At 35.6% G+C, this 21,415-nt stretch overlaps 1 protein-coding gene across 1 annotated transcript in view; it reads right to left on the minus strand.

Annotated features, from left to right (window-relative positions):
* Positions 1-574: 574 nt before the first annotated feature.
* Positions 575-21,415, minus strand: part of VTA1 (vesicle trafficking 1) — a 64,925-nt gene continuing 44,084 nt past the window's right edge. The window contains exons 6-8 of the mRNA XM_067701920.1: positions 20,595-20,768; positions 8,528-8,608; positions 575-1,666 (exon numbers count right to left, since the gene is read on the minus strand). Coding sequence (XP_067558021.1) covers positions 1,521-1,666; positions 8,528-8,608; positions 20,595-20,768 — 401 coding nt within the window. The 3' untranslated portion in view covers positions 575-1,520. The remainder of the gene's footprint in view (positions 1,667-8,527; positions 8,609-20,594; positions 20,769-21,415) is intronic.

Genomic DNA, 21,415 nt, shown 5'->3' on the forward strand with positions numbered 1-21,415 from the left:
CCCTGCAAATGTTTTAAGAATTCAGCTGTGAAAGATATGAAAATGTTTTTCAGGAGGCATGTTTTTGGGGGGCTTGTTTTTGCAATAATTTAGAACAGTTTATTCTGTCAATATTCATTCTATCGAACTCTATATAAATAACATTACACTTATACAAAGAAAAATAGGAGGACATAAGAGATTATGAGATAATGATTCATTTTCTTTCAAACAGACTGTCAGAACAGGGGTCAGCAAACTTTTCCTTAAAGGGCCAAGTAGTACATATTTTAGACTTGCAGGCCATATAATTCTGCTATCGTGGAAAGCAACCAAACACAAAACATAAATAAATGGCTATTATTTGGTTTCAATAAAACTTTATTTACACAAATGGCCAGCCCATGGACCATAGTTTGCTGACCCCTATGTTAAAAGATTCCCAATATTAGTGGAATGAATGAAATGGACCAGATAATTTAGGTAAATCTGCCAAATTTCTCTCTCTTTATATTCTTATAACTAAAAATAATGACTTTAGAAAAGTGACAATTTTAGCATGCAAAACAGACATTTGGCTCTGTGATAAACTGAATTAGTTAAAAGAATCCTTGTATTTATTTTTTAAACAGCACAAATGCAGGTGACATAGGAAGTCCATAATTCCCACATAACTTATAAACTTAACAACTGAGAGTCTATGTTTTTATAATCTTCTGCATCATTCATAACTATTCACTCTATGGAATCCATTCCATAGCAGCAGAGGAGAACCTTAACTCAAAGCACCAAGTTTCCAGGCATTATTACAAATGTCTTGTTTTCATTCTCTAACACATGCAGTCAAACTGCCTAGGAAGCAAATACCAATTCACCTTAAGCATCAATGAATAAGGAAAAACAGTTGAGCAACCAACATTACTCTTACGTCTAAAACTGATTCTACCTCTTTACCTTATTACATTTCCTTCCATGAACATTTTAACTTTTAATGTAGCTATATTTAATATGAATATAAATTGAAATTTGAACATAATCTCTTTCAGATTCAACAGTTTAGGATGTTCGTATCTGTTTCAGAAGTCCTGAGGAAAACAAAAACATTTCTAGAATATTCTGGCAATCTTTATTAAAAGTTAAATTTAGAATTTTATAGCAAAGTAATATGGTCTGTTTGTCCAAATTATAGATTAAAAAATTCCTTAATTTACGTAGATTAAGATACAAAGCTAATTCCCAATACATTTTATAGAAGTGTGTTCTCATTTTTTGAACAAGCAGGGTTCAAATGGGCATTTTTAGGACCTTGCTCACATCAGCCTTATATACCCAGAGACTACTGAATCCACTAAATGGACAATGAAAACTGGTTGAGGCTGCTGATGAATGCTTCAACAGGAATCTGATACACAGACACAGATTCCATTGTTATAGTCAATGGAACTGAAGTCTTCCTTAAAATATGCTCCTGATAGGCTGAAGATAGAGTAGTGGACTGTTAGTTCTTTAAGCCAAAAATGCATGGATGTTGTACAAAGGCTTCATTCTCTGCCTGTAGTCAGTAACTTGAGGGCCTTCTGTAGATTCTGCACTGCAGTGCTGACATCTTCATACTGCAAAGCACTGCCAGCATATTTGCAGTATTTCTGAGCTCTAGCAAAGTCCTCTGGTGTTAGTCGGATATCTCCTAAGAGAAATACAGAGTAATTAAGATATTTATAAAGAATATAGGAAGCGTTCTTTTAGGCTAGGTAAATGCTTATAGTCAAGATTACAGAAAATGTTTAAGGTTATATTAAAAACTGAAGGTTGTTTTCCCCAATCCCCAGTTGTATTTGAATAGTTTCTTTATGCTTTTAAATTTTTAAATTACTAATATAAACCATACAGATGTCAATACATAACAACTTATATGAGCAAGATTTTCCTACCAGAAGTCATAAACTGGAAGCCTTTATATTTTGGCAAATTAACTGCAAAAAAAATCATATTCTGTATAAAACAAGGAAAACTGCTTTGGTGTGTATGTTAGAATTGCTGAGACTCTCTTCATGGAACAATAAATACACACAGACTAAACCATTCAACCCTCATTTGAACTAGAATATAAATATAACTCAAAAAAAAATTAAATAACAAACTTTATGTTAAAAAATTACATAAGTCATCTAACTCTTTTTAAGCAAGAAAATAGTTTGCATTTTTGTGCTGTCCATATACAAAACTCTAAGGTTTAACTAAGACATATCATTACACTACACAATTTTTAAACATGTAAACAACCCTTACCAATTATTTGTCCAAAATTTTTTCCAGCAAGTTTTCTAGTTACACTATGATTGATAAGGATGAGCCCAACTAAATAATTTGGGTAAAAAAAACACACTGAAAACATTTCATTTAATCTAAGATTTGAATATACTTGAATATATATTTCTAAAGGTGAAATTAAAGCTGACTTTGTGTCTTATCTTTGGAAATAAATACAATTTTCTTTAGAAATTTTTATGAGGACTCTAAGGAGAACTGGTCAGAAGGCTGGGGGCATACAATATAACGAAAAGATAATATATTTCGATTCTGTTTCTAAATGAACATATATTTTGATCCTGTTTATAAGCTTGTAGTTATAAATATAATTACTTTTTTTAGTTGCTTTTAATTTTGCCAGATAGTACAGCATTAAATGAAAACTTTGACATTCCCTAGGCAAGGACTTCAAAGTATTTAGCAATTCCAGGTACTCTGATAAATTCTTATCCAAATTATTATTTTCTAAAAATTTTCAAAAAAGAATACTGAAACAATGTATCCTGAAGTTTCTAGCCCAGTGTAAGTGCTGAATAACTTCAACAAAGGAATATAAAAAAGCTGTCTGTACTTTAAATTCTTTCCCACATTTTAAAAGGAATAAAAGTTCACATAGAATTAAACATTAATTAAATTTCAGATTTTAAGATAATGCACTTATACATCTACGCATAGTAACTAGCCCAGTGTGTTACACATACAAAGCCTTCAAATATTTGTTGAATTAATATTATTAAAGCTTATATTAAGAGTTGGTCCTTACTGTTGTGAATCAGAGATTACACATTCCAATTTTAACAGAACTTATTTTAATTTCCCTGAATTCTGGTCTTGCCTAAACGTAAGAAATACAAATGAATAAACTAGTAAAATGTAATTATATATTTAAAAAACAAAAAACAGTTTCTCCACAGTTCTATTTTTAGTATTTTAGTGACTTGGCATTTCTTACCCATTAAACCTAAAAAACAACTGTCCTGCAGTTCTTTTGACAATTTAGTCAGGCACACTTCTTATTTTTTTTTACTGAAAGATTCATCAATGTTTTTTCAAAGTATATTGAGAGGCTCTAGTCACCTAGATGTATACTATTATCTAGGTGAGTGAGACATATTATCTAGGTGAGTGAGACATCTATGAAAATTAAGTTTACCTTAATACTACTCATTTTGTGCTTTAATAGTCTATTCTTCTATCTCCAGGCAATGTTTAAATATGTAAGACATCTATCCAGAATTTACTGGACTTGCTGGAGGAAAGCCCTAATGCTCAGGACTAATTTTATTTTTTACAGCATCAGCTTTAACACTGTTTTGCTGACATATCACTTATTTATTAATAAGATAAAAATGTGTATAGTAGTAAGAACTCCGTTACTATTTTAGTTTTTATAAACTAAACGTATCTACTAGTGATAAAACTATTTAAAAACACAAATATTGCAATTTTTTATGGTATAACAATTTCAATATTTATAAAATGAATATCTTAGAAAACTATAATTACAGATACATAATATATAGCTTACAGCATGTATGACAAATTATGTAACTATCTTATAAAATGTAATAACTAGATGATAAGAACCAACTTAGATTTAGATGCAAAATGTAATTTACAAATTTATATAGATGTTAAGATTTATTTTTACCAATTAAATATATAAATATTTATAAGTAAATATATATTTATGTAGAATATATAAAAATATTCTATATAAATATATAATATATATAAATATATAAAGAACTTAAAAAGCCATGTCAAATACTTTTGCTATTTTGTAGTATTTCAAGCTTTCTTTCCTTTAAAAATATTACCTATAAGTCATTAATAATAAAACACATGAATTAAAATTTTAAATTAAATAAAAATAAAATCTGCTTCCTAGTTAGGATTCTTTTAAATTAGCATTTAAAAACTAAATAGAGAAAGTAAAAAAGACATAACAAAGGAAAACACATTTCAGGAAGAGAACAACTATTCAATTTCAGTTTATCTGATTTTATATTCAAAATAGTAACTATTACTTAATGCACCTAAATGAAAGCTGTTTTTTTTCCTATCATTAAAATTTACCAGAAGCCATAATCAGAACCAGAGAGAGCACACTGTGGACCTAAAAGGTGTTTAAAGAATTAGAAAAAAGAAAGATCACATACAGCTAATCCAACCGTTAAAAAAAAAAAAAAAGAATTAGAGAAGTTGTCTAATTTAATATAATATCTCTTTTTTGAAATCTGTGCTTATAAGTTCCAGATGCCTTCAAGAAGACTGTCTTTATCACAGAGCTGCTTCTCCCCTTCATAGGGCAGGACAAGAACCGGGCAGAGGAGAGGTACAGCCATCAGTTAAGTTCTCTATTCCGGGGGAAAGAGCCTGGGTCAGCACTGGATCAAAGGTAACATTATTTGGTATAAAGAGAAATCCCTGCATGCTCAGTTGCCAGAAGCATCTATTTCCAAGGTTGATTTATCTAACCTTGGCAGAAGATGGAATACTTAATTGTAAATATTTCCGAAATGGGTCTTTAGAGATTTTTTCCTACTTAACTAGAAATGCATGTGAAGGACCTTGGATAATCTGATCCTAGTGTACTCAATTATCCCCTGACTTAATGGAAAGCATAGGCAAAAATCATGTGGGAATCATCTGATTCCCTGAAGTAAATCTTGGAGGTAAATATAAAGTACAGTACTGATCCCTTAAATCCAGGCATCGCCAGGACACATCACTTAATAATGGCAACAGCAATGATTAGAGGCAGAATATTATTATGTCACGAACCATGCTAAATATTTTTTATATATTCTATTTAATTTTTAAAAAACCTTTAAGAAGTAAGTTGTTATTCGCACTCTAATACTATCAGGTATACACAAGTTAAAAAAGTAAATACTGAACTTCAAATACCTACCTTCCCAATTCCATTCTTCTCTTCAGAGTGAGCCACAAATTCACTATAAAAGTATCTAACCTTTTTTAATATGTGCACAGTATTCCATAGGACAGATGAGCCATAATTTCTCATTAATAGACATTTAAAATTGTTTTCTACTAATACAAGTGATGCTGAAATAAAATACCCTTGTAAATACATTTTGTGCTCATGTCTAAATATTTCTCTAAGATAGATTCCCAAAAGTGGAATAGCTGAGTCAAAAAAAATTTGCAATTCTGACAGTGACAGAATGCTACTGAAGAAGGCTTCACCAATTTATATTCCCATCAACAGCATACAAATCATTCCCTATGTTTATTTCTCTGTTTTTTTCCCCTATTAAGTTTTATTTATTTATTTGCAGGAGCTCTTTATATATGCTCTGAACAGTAATTCTTTATTTTTTTAAGTATTGATTTCCTCCTTGTCTATTAGCTGCATTTTAACAATATAATGGGGAGAGGAAATCTTTTGCTGTATGCAATTTATTACTTTTCATTAGTCTAACCTGTTAAGATACAACCAAATGAGATACAGGAATTGGGGGATAGTATCTAATATATATTTTTTCTAACATCAGTTTTGATGTTTTGTTTTTCTTGCCACACTGTTCCAAATGCCACTTTTGTCATAATTTTAATTCCCATACTGTGTGGCCTGATTTCTGGATTCTTCATTCTGTTTCACTGTTCTGTCTAGTCTGCTTCTGATATTTTCACATCATATTTTAGGGAGAGCTTTTACAGGTACATGGGACTGTAGAGAGGAATCTGGAAAACAAGTTTAACAGAGGAATATAGTATTTACTGGGCAGGTTATCTGTCTACTAATAGACATTTTCCACTATGTTCTTGGGTAATTTGCTAGTTTATTATAGTTTCTTTACTCTTCTTACCTTAGCACTGTGTTCCCCCATGAAACATACACAGACTCTTTTTTTTTTTTTTTTTTTTGCGGTACGCGGGCTTCTCAATGCTGTGGCCTCTCCCGTTGCGGAGCACAGGCTCCGGATGTGCAGGCTCAGCGGCCATGGCTCACAGGCCTAGCCACTCCGTGGCACGTGGGATCTTCCCGGACCGCGGCACAAACCTGTATCCCCTGCATCAGCAGGCGGACTCTCAACCACTGTGCCACCAGGGAAGCCCCATACATATACTCTTAAACTAGGCCTTTCAGGATTCAAAGGCCATTGCAGCTCTTGATTTTAGGTTTTATAACTTATCTGCTTTTAATAAAACCAGGAAAAGTAGAATAAACTTAACGTAACTCATACACTTAAATAAGTCATCTACCTTGCCCCTGCCCACTTCACTTTTGAATTATTTCTATCTTTTGTTTTCTCTAGGTTACTTCCCTAACCCCAGTTGATAAGCTTATACCACCATTTCTTGATTTATCAGTCTTTAGGCTTTATCTACTGACACTCTGCTATGAAAGGTAAAGAATTTATCTCACTATCCTCCTCTCCTGCACTGTCTCCTTCTAAATTTATTAGTGCTTTTAAATTTCTTAGTTGCTTACTTTTGTCTTCCACTTCTCATTCCATCAACTCTAGAAAAAAATCACAACATTTCACTTCTGGACACTCATCCTAATAACAGCTTTCTTTTATTCCACCTTTCAACTTCCAGAAGTATCTCTCTACCTTCACTTGTCAGTGTTGATTTATATTCTGCCCTGAATAAAGTATTCTGTTTGTGATAAGCCTATGCCATTGCAAGGAGAATGTTCTTTGTGTCCAAGTCAAACAAAATCCCTTTTCTTATATTTCATAATTCTATTATTGCTCAAAATCATGGCATATTTCAGTTTGCTTCTTACTTGAAACTACTTGTACAATTTAAAATGTTTTCTTGGATCTTTTCGTTCTTCTTGGGAAAGGAATTCTACAGCTTCTTATCCATTTCTTTCCCATTCCCATTCTTCTTATTCTATGTATTGCATAGAATCCACTTGATTTTTCTTAAAGGAGGGGAGCTCTGATTTTCTGTTCTAATTTTAGAGCAATTGCTTTTCAAGCCTATGGAAAAGCTGTCAATGGACTTTTTCTTTAGGTGACCTAAGATTAATTTCACCAATTCTTATATCTCATATTTCTTTTCTTGGTTATCATTCTTTTCTTGATGGAGTAACTTCTTCTGATAACTTCCTTAGAAATGGTGTATGGTAGGCAAAACTTCAGAATCCTTACATATTTAATAATATTTATTTTGCCTTCATACCTGACAGTTTGGTTGGGTAAAGAATTCCAGGGTTCTAGTTCTAGATGGTAGACTAAGCATACATAATTGACTATTTTTCCTTCTGAAACTATATTAAAATGATAAGGTAAAACAAACGAAATAAAATTCTAAAACTGAAGGAAAAGCAGAGAAAAGACTGTAAAAACTGGAAAGGATAATTGACAAGAGATTTAAAGAAACTTCTAGAAAAGTAGAAATTAAGTGAAGGTATGCTGTTAGATAAAACAGTGTCAAAAAAAATCCCAACTCAGAACATGTAATATAGGAGGCAACTGGGGAGCCTATCCAGAGAAACTTCAGAGAGGGTCTAGCTGTATGAGGAGTGGGACTGGGGGGATCTTTACTGAGTCAGTCTAAAACAATTATCTGCGCTAGTTTCACATCCTTCCCCCCTCTATCAACCTCTGCATACCTGTACACCCTCAGCCTTAATGGCTTTCCATCTCTCACATAAGACCCTAGACAAAAAAGATAGAGAATGTCTCTCTAAAATTGTGGAATTAACTTCCTGGACAGAGCTAGGATGGACAAGGTATGTGTGGTACACCCTTTGCCATCCCTCTCCCAGGAAAGATCTCCTCATCCATGGCTGAGATGCAGGAGGAAGCTGAATGGCCTGTTCCCACTCACAGGGGAGAACAGAAAAATCAAGTGAGAAACAGACCTGCAGACATAGTATCGGGGGAAATTCAATAACATCTACTGAAAATAATCAATCAACATCTTCATTCTAAATATAAAAGGACTAATCTCAGCAGACACATGAAGAAAACTCTGAATAAGAATGACCAAATTAAACAAACAGAACAACCAAGTGGGGGAAAAAAAAAGAAGTTGAAAAGATTAAAAAAAGAGAGAGAATGCCTTTGGATTTAGGTATTTTTGATAATAAGAAACAATCTTGGTTTACTGGAGAATCTAGTGAATAAAGGCATTCAAAGAAATGTGTTTCAAATTACCTAGACATTCAAATACACTGCACTCCTAAGATAAAAGTACAAAACAACGCCCCCAAACAGCAGAAACACTATATCTCATAAAACAGCTGACTTACCCTGGGAAACTGTATTGAAAAGTGCAGGATCAATGGCCGGAATAGTCTGTGGAGTAGGCTGGATAGTGTTACTTGCTACACCTGCAAATCAGAAAACCATAAATGGGTATAAAAGTGTTACACCTCTCAATTACATTCTAGGAAAGTGCTCAAAGGATCATGGAGGAATTTCATTACTTCACTTAATTACTTTCTTGAAACCTTAATGAACTGAAATTTGATATACTTATTTGACGGTGGAGGCTGCTATAGGAAATATGCAGAAAAATACATTTTGAGTGTTTACACACATGTATTGGCCACACATTTCTTATTATGTATTTTGCATTTTCTATCATGTCTAATACTTCAAGTTGCTTCTCAAGTAAAGCTTACCTAATATCTGTAGAAGTAACAGACTCCCTTCCTACCTTTTAATTTCTTAAATAAATAATTAATTTTGGGGACAAGGTGGGCTATAATTATGATTTAGTTTAACTTATGGGATGAGTCCCATTTCATCACTATGAATGAAATTATAAATTATATATTCCAGTTTTCCAGTTTATGTTTCTAAGATAATATTTTTATATATCCAATAAGCAATTAGTTTTGACTTCCTATTAGAACCTGTCATGACTGTCATATTCAGTGGATAACTAGCATTCTTGACTAATACTAAGTAATATACTAGAGTTGAAGATTATTAATCATCTAAAAAATTAACATAAATTGTTGAAACTTCCCAAAAGAGACTTAGGTGATTCAATTAACAAGAAAGCAAATGAACAGGAAAAGTTGATTGCTCTTGATTAATGGACTGCCCTAAGCTAAGAGGTTAAATCTGAATAGGCAATCTGTAGTAACGGTAAAGTAGGACAGACACTAGGACAAGAAGACAGGAACAGAAGAGAGGGAGAAAACAAATTGTGAAGTTTTCAGGGTCACGGATACATAGCCAATGAGAGTTCTAGAGCTATGGTTTCACAAAGGTTGACTGAAGTTCTGAAATATATTCTGCAGCTATGAAGTCTTGAGTGTGAAGGATCTTCTCAATCCCTATCCAAAGGAAAAAAAATGGTTTAAATATATACTATTTTATCTCATTTAATTTTGTCTTAGGACAAACTAGTTTCACTTTACAGGCTTGGTGCTATTAAGTCATGAAAGTCTTACTTTTTAAACTAAAAATTGAACTAACAAAAATTTTAACAGTACAAAGGGGTATGGATGAAAAGTCAAGTACAAATTTTAAATAGTACAAAAAAAAAAAAAAGAGAGGCAGAGAAAAAAAAACGGTGAAAAGCCTGCCTCTCATTCCTATTCCAGGTCACTTGAGGGCTATCACTAGTTTTAGAATACCCTTCTATGCACATACAAACATGTGTGTGTCCAGGCGTGTGTGTGTGTGCAAGGAAATAAATGTACTTTGCTAAGAAATTTGTGTTCTAGCCTAAATCAAAACCCTCCGGACAAACTCCTTTCTCTATGGAGAATGCATTATTTGGTATGTATGTTTTGCCAGTGGTAATATGTCTGCATACTGTACTATTCTGTGCATTTTTCACTTAATATGCCTTAGCAATAATTCCAGATTAAATATATTTAAATCCACCTTTTTTTTTAAGATTTTTTTTTGTGTGTGGACCATTTTAAAATCTTTATTGAATTTGTTAAAACACTGCTTCTGTTTCATGTTTTGGCTTTTTGGCCATGAGGCATGTGGGATCTTAGCTCCCCAACCAGGGATTGACCCTGCACCCCCTGCACTACAAGGCAAAGTCTTAACCCATGGACCGCCAGGGAAGTCCCTAATCCTCCTTGTTGTTTTTAATGGCTACATAGTGTTCCATTCCATGCATGAACCACAATTTATAATGCTATCCATTACTGACGAACATTTATGTTGTTTCCAAACTTTTGTTGCTAAAGCTAATACTACATGAATATTTTTATACACTGTATACATATATATGCATGAATATATTTACAGGAAAAAAATTACAGAAGTATAACTGCAAAGTCAGGAGACATACAAATTTAAACTGACCAATTCAATGTCTATCTTTTGCTTGATTTTGATAAATACTAACAAACTATATTAAACTGTAAACATACGACATAATTCTCCCCATAAAACTTGAACTTTCAAAGGCACATAATTTACATAACATATATATTTTAAAGTTAGAATGCAAGATTTGAGAGGGCTCTTGAGACTACCTGGTGAAGTCCAGTGATTTGAAGCAGCTGAGCATAAAAACACAGGTAGGTGACTATATATATTCTTCACACAGATCTTTAGAAAAGAGGATAAGTTGACAACCATCTCACAATCTGGATATCAGTGCCATTCCTTACTAAGTAATTTGTGCTTCTGCCTAAATTAAAATTCTCCTAACAAACCCTTTTCTCTATGGAGAAGGCATACTTTCTTTGGTCAGCCTCCTGCATTAATTTTTAAATGCTTATTTGTACATCTCCAGATGATTAATTAAGTAGGTAATATTATTTAACAAGAACAAAACAGAATTTACAGAGAAATAATTTACTTACGTAGTAAAATTTTACTTGAGCGATATTAAAAGAACAACACAGGTAATCTGCATTTTATTAAGAACTCTGGTCACAGTCATTCAACCAAGACTTGAACAGACAGCACAGGCTGCTCAACACGCCTCATGCAGCAGTCAGAAGATGCTGCTTCTCATTTGTTCCACGCCCAGGGACCAAGGCCTGTGTTCTTGGCAGCCATCATGACATGTTCCCACTGGGGCCTAGCATACAGGTTCAACTAAGTGCATAAATATCTGTTAAATCAGTAAAGATGGTTTTTAGTTTATGTTATTTATTTTTTGAAATGCCCAAATCTAGTTAATTTTCCTTCTTTCTTGATTTGGAAAGATTTCAACTGTCAGTTATTGAATGGATTGCAGCCCCCTGGACTACAGTATGTTGGAATGATGTCACCATAAAAACATTCCTGGGGGAAAGCAGAACTGTGTTAGAAATTTCTTTCTTTCTATTACTTAACAAAAAGCAATGTTAACAAGTAACTTCTGGTTAATTTTTTAGTGGATGGTTGTTACACAGGCTATTTGATGAGATTAATATATATTCAAGAATTAAATGCTGTATGATTTCTAATTATTAAATTGTTCTCCTGACTATGTGGTGTGGGGATTCTGAAAAGGGAGAAATGGGTGTTAGTTAGAAAACTCTAGAAGATGTTGTAAAAAGTATTAATTAAACAGAACCCTGAAGGTCAGTAGCATTTGAAGAGGCAGAGAAAGAGAAAGACATGCTAACTATGAGGAACACTGTAAGCAAATGTGAGAAGATTGGGTTAAATACACCTCAGAATAGTCATGGAAAATAGCACTGATAGAAATGGTTAGGCCAGAATATTAACCACTTTGAAAGCTGTACAGCAGAATTCAAATGCAGTACTTCTGTCACTTAAAAGAACAACAATAAAAGAGCTAAGCTTTGGATTTACTTATGAGGTGAGCTGCATTTATAATTAAAAGGCTAGCATTAATTCTAAAATAACTCTTTTAATCTATTTAGATTTATCACTGACATCTTCAATATTTACAGACTGTGAAAAGCATGTTTCAAGAGAAAGAAAAAACCATAGGCTGTATTGCCTCTATCTGATATTACACAGTGGTAAAAGCACAAAGAGGTAAACACTTGGCTGTTCAAACAATCTCTATCCCGGCCCTCCTTGCACCCTCTGCTTTTCTGTGGAAGAACTAAAAACTGTATATTAGTACATTCTATTCTTTTCAGCTATCTTAAGGATTTCCCTTTGATAAAAGTGCATCCTGGACCTTTATATGAGAGAAAGTAAATCATTCTTAAAGTGAGTAAAAGGGGAAACATCTGCTATATTTATAAACTAAAAATGTTATTTCACTTTCTATTAGGCAACTATGAACTATTTTTTTTTTTTACTGTTTTAAATATAATAGAAAAAAAAATCTGCCAGCAAAGAGGAGATTCCCATATCTCAAGCCAACCTTAAGAGGAAAAATATTATGAGAAATGTAGGTTTTGATTTGATAGAACTTTAGTTCCTTGGAAGGGAAACAGAAGGGAGGTGCCAAAAACATGAAATCCAAAAGACTTGGATTCAAATTCTAGTACTGTTACTTATTAGGTATGTTTCTATGTGTATTTTTTTTGGATAACTGCTTAATTTCTTTAGTTTGTAAAGTAGGGATAGCAATATCTAATATAGCTCTGTTAGAATAAGTTTATGAAATAGCTATGATAATTATTTAAATGCTAAGTCTATAAGAATGTACACCTGATGCCCTAAAGCAGTTCCAAGGTTTTTAGTTTTATGTCTCACTCTGAAGAACATAAGAGAGTGAAAAAAAAAAATAAGGCTCATGCCAGATTTAAATGGATCAAAATGAACTGTTCATGCCAGAAAACTTCCTAACAGAAATAGAAGACTACCTCCTGATACCTATCTTTATGTGTGGATATTCTGCGCAGGAGTCTATTAGCTTGAACATATGAAACTACTAATATTTTATCACTTTTGTTGTACAAAAAGACACTTTGTTTGGTTCAACCTATTATAACCCTCCTACTACAACCATACTTTCCCTCTCATATATACACACAGTATGCCTACATATAAAATATATGTATATGGGCCTATACCACAACTCTGCCCTAAGATACACTGCCTGAGCAATACCCCTTAGGCAATCTTTTTGTAAGGTCAATGTCCTACCCCAACAGTGACACTTTTCTTGATTCACAAAATGATTTTAAGTGTTCATTAACTTCCTATTAAATACCCTTTCTTTGGCACAGAAATAGGAAGGAACATTAAAAAAAAGGAAGCACAACTAAGGCACGTACCAGGCACCTGTGGAGGACCACGGACACCTAAGGGGACGGCAGGAACCCCCAGCGACCGGGTAGGACGTGGGGCGTGGGGGGTAGTGAAGGGGGAGGAGAAGTGGAGGTGGGAGGGACTGGCGCCCCTGGGGGGGGGGCTGGGGGAGGGGAAGGGATCCCACGCCAGAAGGGGGAAACTGGGGAACCACTGGGAGGGCAGAGGATCAAAAGGGAGCGTGGCCAGGTTTCTCCTGCCCACTTGGGCCCCCAGGAACCTGCTGAGATCCTGGGCCTGATCCTCTGCCCACCGAGGCCCCCTCCAGCCATGCGGGTCCTGACAGAGCGGGAGGGAGGGAAGGGGGAGGAAAAGTAAAGGCTGGACCTCTGGAACCAGCACCCCTGAGGGGTGGCTGGGGGAAGGGAGGAGTTCCTAAACCCAGTGACCCACACACGGTTAGGGGTCCCGTGGGGATGGGGGAGACCCTGGGGAGGAACGGTGGGGGGGGGTACTCAGAGGAACAGAAGGGAATGGGGCCAGAGCTTTCCCTGTCCACTTAGCTACGGGGGAGCCTGCTGGGCTCTTGGGTCTAATCCTCTGCCCTCGGAGCCAACCTCCTGCCGTGCAGAGCCCAAGCCCCACTCCCACACGCTCACCCACGCCCTACCTCCAAACTCCGGAACTCCACACTCCAGAGGCCCTCCTTTGTACATGCTGCCTCTCGCCTTCCCTTCAGGTCCTAAGCAGAGGCCCCGTCCCCAGGGCCTTTTCCAGCTGGGTCCTGAGCCTAGGCCCCGCCCCACGCTCAAACGTCACCCCCCCACCCGCCTAGGCCCCGCCCTGCCCTAAACCCCGCCCCTGCCTAAGTTCTACCCCCGCCTAAATTCTGCCCCATACAAAGGCTTTTTTTTCCTCCTCTTTTAGATTGGGGTTCTGTTTTATCTTGTGGATTCACTGTTGTTGATTCATTTACATTTCTATTTTTCCTAATAAAGCTTTTATTTTTCTAAATTTATTTTATTCTTTATAGTTTGTTATTGTTCTCTCTCTTTGGCTTGTTCCCCTGACCTCCCTTTTTTTTTCTTTCTTTTTTTTTTTTTTTGCTGTGCCATGCAGCTTGCCAGATCTTCACTCCCAGGCTGGAGGTCAGGCCCCAGCTCCTGTGGTGGGGGCTCCAAGTCCAACCCACTGGACTAACAGAGAACCTCAGATCCCAAGAAATATTCATCAGAGTAAGGCCTCCCAGAGGTCCTCCTCTGAACACCAAGACCCAGCTCTATCCAACTGCCTGCAAACTCCAGTGCTGGACGCCTCAGGCCAAACAACCAGTAAGACAGGAATAAAGCCTCACCCATCAAAAAAAATTTTTTTAAATGGAAATGACAAAAAAATATGTTACAGATGAAGAAGCAAGGTAAAAACCTACAAGACCAAATAAATGAAGATGATTAGCCAACCTACCTGAAAAAGAATTCAGAGTAAGCAGAGTAAACATGACCCAAAATCTGGGAAACAGAATGGAGAAAATACAAGAAACATTTAACAAAGATCTAGAAGAACTAAAGAGCAAAACAAACAGTGATGAACAACACAATAACTGAAACTGAAAATACTCTAGAACGAATGAACAGCAGAATAACTGAGGCAGAAGAACGGATAAGTGAGCTGGAAGATAAAATGGTGGAAATAACTGCCAGGGAGCAGAAAAAAGAAAAAAGAATGAAGAGAATTGAGGACAGTCTCAGAGACCTCTGGGACAACACTGAACAAACCAACATTCGAATTATAGGGGTCCCAGAAGAAGAAGAGAAAAAGAAATGGTCTGAGAAAATATTTGAAGAGATTATAGTTGAAAACTTCCCTAGCATGGGAAAGGAGATAGTCAATCAAATCCAGGAAGCGCAGAGAGTGCCATATATGATAAACCCAAAGAGAAACATGCCAGACACATGTTACTCAAACTATCAAAAATTAAATACAAATAAAAAATATTAAAAGCAGCAAGAGTAAAGCAACAAATAACATACAAGGGAATCCCCATAAAGGTAACAGCTGATCTTTCAGGAGAAATTCTGCAAGCCAGAAGGGAGTGGCAGGACATATTTAGAGTGAAGAAAGGGATAAACCTACAACCAAGATTACTCTACCCGGCAAGGATCTCATTCAGATCCGATGGAGAAATTAAAACCTTTACAGCAAGCAAAAGCTAAGAGAATTCAGCACCACCAAACCAGCTTTACAACAAACGCTAAAGGAACTTCTCTAGGCAGGAAACACAAGAGAAGGAAAAGACCTATACTAACAAACCCCCCCAAATTAAGAAAATGGTAATAGGAACATACATATCGATAATTACCTTAAATTGAAATGGATTAAATGCTCCAACCAAAAGACACAGACTGGCTCAATGGATACAAAAACAAGACCCGTATATATGCTGTCTACAAGAGACCCATTTCAGACCTAGGGAACATACAGACAGAAAGTGAGGGGATGGAAAAAGATATTCCATGCAAATGGAAATCAAAAGAAAGCTGGAGTAGCAATTCTCATATCACACAAAATAGACTTTAAAATAAACACTATTACAAGAGACAAAGAAGGACAGTACATAACGATCAAGGGATCAATCCAAGAAGAAGATATAACAATGGTAAATATTTATGCATCCAACATAGGAGCACCTCAATACATAAGGCAAATGCTAACAGCCATAAAAGGGGAAATCGACAGTAACACAATAATAGTAGGGGACTTTAACACACCACTTTCACCAATGGACAGATCATCCAAAATGAAAATAAGGAAACACAAGCTTTAAATGACACATTAAACAAGATGGACTTAATTGATATTTATAGGACATTCCCATCCAAAAGCAACAGAATACACTTTCTTCTCAAGTGCTCATGCAACATTCTCCAGAATAGACCATATCTTGGGTCACAAATCAAACCTTGGTAAATATAAGAAAATTGAAATCATATCAGGTATCTTTTCTGACCACAACCCTATAAGACTAGATAGCAATTACAGGAAAAAATCTGTAAAAAATACAAACACATGGAGGCTAAACAATACACTACTCAATAACGAAGAGATCACTGAAGAAATCAAAGAGGAAATGAAAAAATACCTAGAAATGAATGACAAAGAAAACACAACCACCCAAAACCTATGAGATGCAGCAAAAGCAGTTCTCAGAGAGAAGTCAACAGAAATACAATCCTACCTCAAAACAAGAAAAATCTCAAATAAACAACCTAATCTTACAACTAAAGCAATTAGAGAAAGAAGGACAAACCAAAGTTAGCAGAAGGAAACAAATCATAAAGATCAGATCAGAAATAAATAAAAAAGAAATGAAGAAAACAATAGCAAAGATCAATAAAACTAAAATAAAACGCTGGTTCTTTGAGAAGATAAACAAAATTGATAAACCATTAGCCAGACTAATCAAGAAAAAAAGCGAGAAGACTCAAATCAACAGAATTAGAAATGAAAAAGGAGAAGTAACAACTGACACTGCAGAAATAGAGGATCATGAGAGACTACTACAAGCAATTATATGCCAATAAAATGGACAACCTGGAAGAAATAGACAAATTCTTAGAAAAGCACAACCTTCCAAGACTGAACCAGGAAGAGATAGAAAATATAAACAGACCAATCACAAGCACTGAAATTGAAACTGTGATGAAAAATCTTCCAACAAACAAAAGCCCAGGACCAGATGGCTTCACAGGCGAATTCTATCAAACATTTAGAGAAGGGCTAACACCTATGCTTTTCAAACTCTTCCAAAATACAGCAGAGAGATGAACGCTCCCAAACTCATTCTATGAGGCCACCTGATACCAAAACCAGACAAAGATGTCACAAAAAAATTACAGACCAACATCACTGATGAACATAGATGCAAAAATGGAAATAAAAACAAAACTAAACAAATGGGACCTAATGAAATTTAAAAGCTTTTGTACAGCAAAGGAAACCATAAACAACACAAAGACAACCCTCACAATGGGAGAAAATATTTGCAAACGAAGCAAATGACAAAGGATTAATCTCCAAAATATACACGCAGCTCATGCAGCTCAATATCAAAAAAACAATCAACCCGATCCAAAAATGGGCAGAAGACCTAAAGAGACATTTCTCCAAAGAAGATATACAGACTGCCAACAAACACATGAAAGAATGCTCAACATCACTATCATTAGAGAAATGCAAATCAAAACTACAATGAGGTATCACCTCACACCAGTCAGAATGGCCATCATCAAAAATTCTACAAACAATAAATGCTGAAGAGGTGTGGAGAAAAAGGAACCCTCTTGCACTGTTGGTGGGAATGTAAATTGATACAGCCACTATGGAGAAGAGTATGGAGGTTCCTTAAAAAACTAAAAATAGAACTACCATACGACCCAGCAATCCCACTTCTGGGTACATACCCTGAGAAAACCATAATTCAAAATGAGTCATGTACCACAATGTTCACTGCAGCACTATTTACTATAGCCAGGACATGGAAGCAACCTAAGTGTCCATCGACAGATGAATGGATAAAGAAAACGTGGCACATACATACAATGGACTATTACTCAGCCATAAAAAGAAACGAAATTGAGTTATTTGTAGTGAGGTGGATGGACACTGAGTCTGTCATACAGAGTGAAGTGAGAAAGAGAAAAACAAATACTGTATGTTAATACATATATATGGAATCTAAGAAAAAAATAATGGTTCTGATGAACCTAGGGGCAGGAAAGTAATAAAGATGTGGACGTAGAGAACGAACCTGAGGACACAGGGAGGGGGAAGGGTAAGCTGGGACGAAGTGAGAGAGCAGCACTGACATATATACACTACCAAACGTAAAATAGATAGCTAGTGGGAAGCAGCCGCATATCACAGGGAGATCAGCTCAGTGCTTTGTGACCACCTAGAGGGGTGGGATAGGGAGGGTGTGAGGGAGACGCAAGAGGGAGGGGATATGGGGATGTATATATATATACATATAGCTGATTCACTTTGTTATAAAGCAGAAACTAACACAACACTGTAAAGCAATTATACTCCAATAAAGATGTCAAAAAAAAAAAAAAGATAACCAACAAGAACCTACTGTATAGCAAAGGAAACTCTACTCAGTATTCTGTAATAGGGGCTTCCCTGGTGGCACACTGGTTGAGAATCTGCCTGCAAATGCAGGGGACACGGGTTCGAGCTCTGGTCTGGGAGGATCCCAGATGCCACGGAGCAACTAGGCCCGTGAGCCACAACTACTGAGCCTGCGCATCTGGAGCCTGTGCTCCGCAACAAGAGAGGCTGTGATAGTGAGAGGCCCGCGCACCGCGATGAAGAGTGGCCCCCACTTGCCGCAACTAGAGAAAGCCCTCACACAGAAACGAAGACCCAACACAACCCAAAATAAATAAATAAACTCCTACCCCCAACATCTTAAAAAAAAAAAAAAATTCTGTAATAAAATATATGGGAAAAGAAAAAGGAAAAAAAAAGGAAAAGGAAGCTAATTTGCTGAACACTGATTTTGTGTTAGGCATAGTAGTCAACTTTCATACTTCTTCCCCTTTAATAATTGAAACAACTATGAGAAGTATGATTAATTTCATTTTAAAAGAGAGAATAACCTCAGTCGGGAACTGAGTAACAGTTGAGTTTGTGGTTTAGCAAGGAGTAGAAACTAATTACTAATACTATGTGACTCCCAAGTGTATTTTATTCTCACTTCACCCTTCTGTAAAGATGCTTGTGTTGGAGGCTCTTGGTCAGTTTTTAAACTTACTACCAATAGTGTAACTTGAGCAGTATTTATCAAAGGCAAATACATCTAAATATGTAGCTGGTTTTGCTTACTTCATTCTACCCTGGAAATACTGAATATTCCCAAAAGATAATAAAATATTTAAAACAGTGTTCCATGAAATTTTACTTACAAAACTAATGGAAATTGGTCTATTAATTCTATCACATAGACCTTAAAGCAATGAAAAGTCAGGCAGGGTAAAATATACAGAATGATGATACTAAAGAGATCAGTGTTGAAATTATCATGTTCATCAATATGCTTACAAAAATGTTTGCATTATTTGTAGATGATATGAAGTTGAAAGCTGTAAAACAGGAGGAAAGAAACTAATCGTAATTGCTGCTACAAGGGTCAAAACAGAAAACTCTTAAATGTTGTTCAACTCATGCAAAATAACCTAAATGGTTTGGGTAAACTGAGGCTGAAAATTTGAAAGTCAATGAAGTAATGGTGAATAACCGCAATAGTAGAAATCAAGGCGCAAAGGCAACTTTTATTCTATTAATTAAATATTTTGAAATATATAGGTTACTACCATAGATTACCCTTATGCTGAGATAAAAGTTTAAAAACAATTTTTGGAAAAAAAATTAATTAAATATAAGATTTATTTAAACTATGGTTTTAAATGCCCCTCTATTTGGAAGTAAGGGTTATACTCTGTCAACAATACAAGTAAATAAGAGTATCTGCAACTTTCAAAAGTTTATATTATGACATTGACTTATTCCTGGAGACTAGTTTTGTCAGATCTTTTTTCTATGAAAACACAGACATATAGTACTAATTTATTCAAAGATAGCAGGCATCACTTCTGTGGTTTATTTTTAGGCACGTTTGTAATATTAAAAAACCAAACCACCAAACCCCAACCCCCCTCCTTTCACTTGTCTGTGAATCCACGGCTATTGAGATTCTGTGCTCAAAGCTTGCTCCTTCATCAGTAATACCCATGTTGAGGGAGGAGGCAGAGTCCTAAGGGAATAAGTCAAGAAAAATGAATCTTGCGATCACAGTGGGAACCTGACAGACACATCCTATAATAAGCCCCACTCACCTCAGTGCTATTCTTGAACAGTGAAGGGGAAAGAAAGGGAGGGGAAGAAAAAGAAAACAGCCACACACACGAAAAGCACAGGAACTTTACTTATTAATAAAACATAAGGTCAATAGTAATCAATTGCACATAAATATATTTTGTCATTTCTTAAAAAATTAAAATACAACTAATATTAAAACTTCAACGAAAAGGATGTAACTTTTTGGTGGGTTCAAGTGGAACTTAAAAATCTTATCATGCTTTAGGACCATCATTATGAGGCAGAAATATGAGAAGCACAGTTGTTATTTATGAAAGGAGAGTTCAAATTCGTTAAGCTTCAATTTCCTACCTGTGCTATGAGGCACTTCTGCTGGGGTATTAGCTGGAGCGTGGGCACCGGGAGGAATCTGTATTCCAGTATAGCTGCTTGATGGCATGTTGCTTGGGTCATACGCTGAAGATGACGGCTGAGGTGGCTGACTGGGCAGAGAGGCTGTTCCAGCATCTTCATTTTCCTCAACATCTATTATATAATATACATGCAATGTTAAATGAGGTCCACACAGTCCCTGATTCATGGGGTTTTTGTACAATGGTGCAAAAGTGATAGGGACTCAGTAGAAACCATACTTTGAATTTTGATCTTTTCCCAGGCTAGCGATATGCAGTATAGTACTCTCTGTGATGCTGGGCAGCTGCAGCCACAGCTCCCAGTCAGCCACGCAACCACAAGGGTAAAAAACCGATACACTTACAACCATTTTATTTTTCACTTTCAGTACACTATTCAGTAAATTACATGAGATATTCAACACTTTATTATAAAATAGGCTTTGTGTTAGATGACTCTGCCCAACTGTGGGCTACTGTAAGTGTTCTGAGCACTTTTAAGGTAGGCTGGGCTAAGCTATGATGTTCAGTAGGGTAGGTGTATTAAATGTATTTTCAAATTATATTTCCAGTTTATGATGGGTTATTAGGATATAACCCCATTGTAAGTTGAGGAAGATCTGTATTTTGAAATAGAAATGCCAAATATTCTTATTTTGCTATACGGACATGACAGACATTTGAATGTAATTCTATTTAATGCAATTGATAAGCAGCTTCTCTTAAAATAATTGTTTAAATTTTTTTCCTTTTCTTGAAACACTTAGTTGTGCCTGGCAG

Source organism: Pseudorca crassidens, chromosome 13, assembly GCF_039906515.1.
Source record: "Pseudorca crassidens isolate mPseCra1 chromosome 13, mPseCra1.hap1, whole genome shotgun sequence".
Lineage (NCBI taxonomy): Eukaryota > Metazoa > Chordata > Mammalia > Artiodactyla > Delphinidae > Pseudorca > Pseudorca crassidens.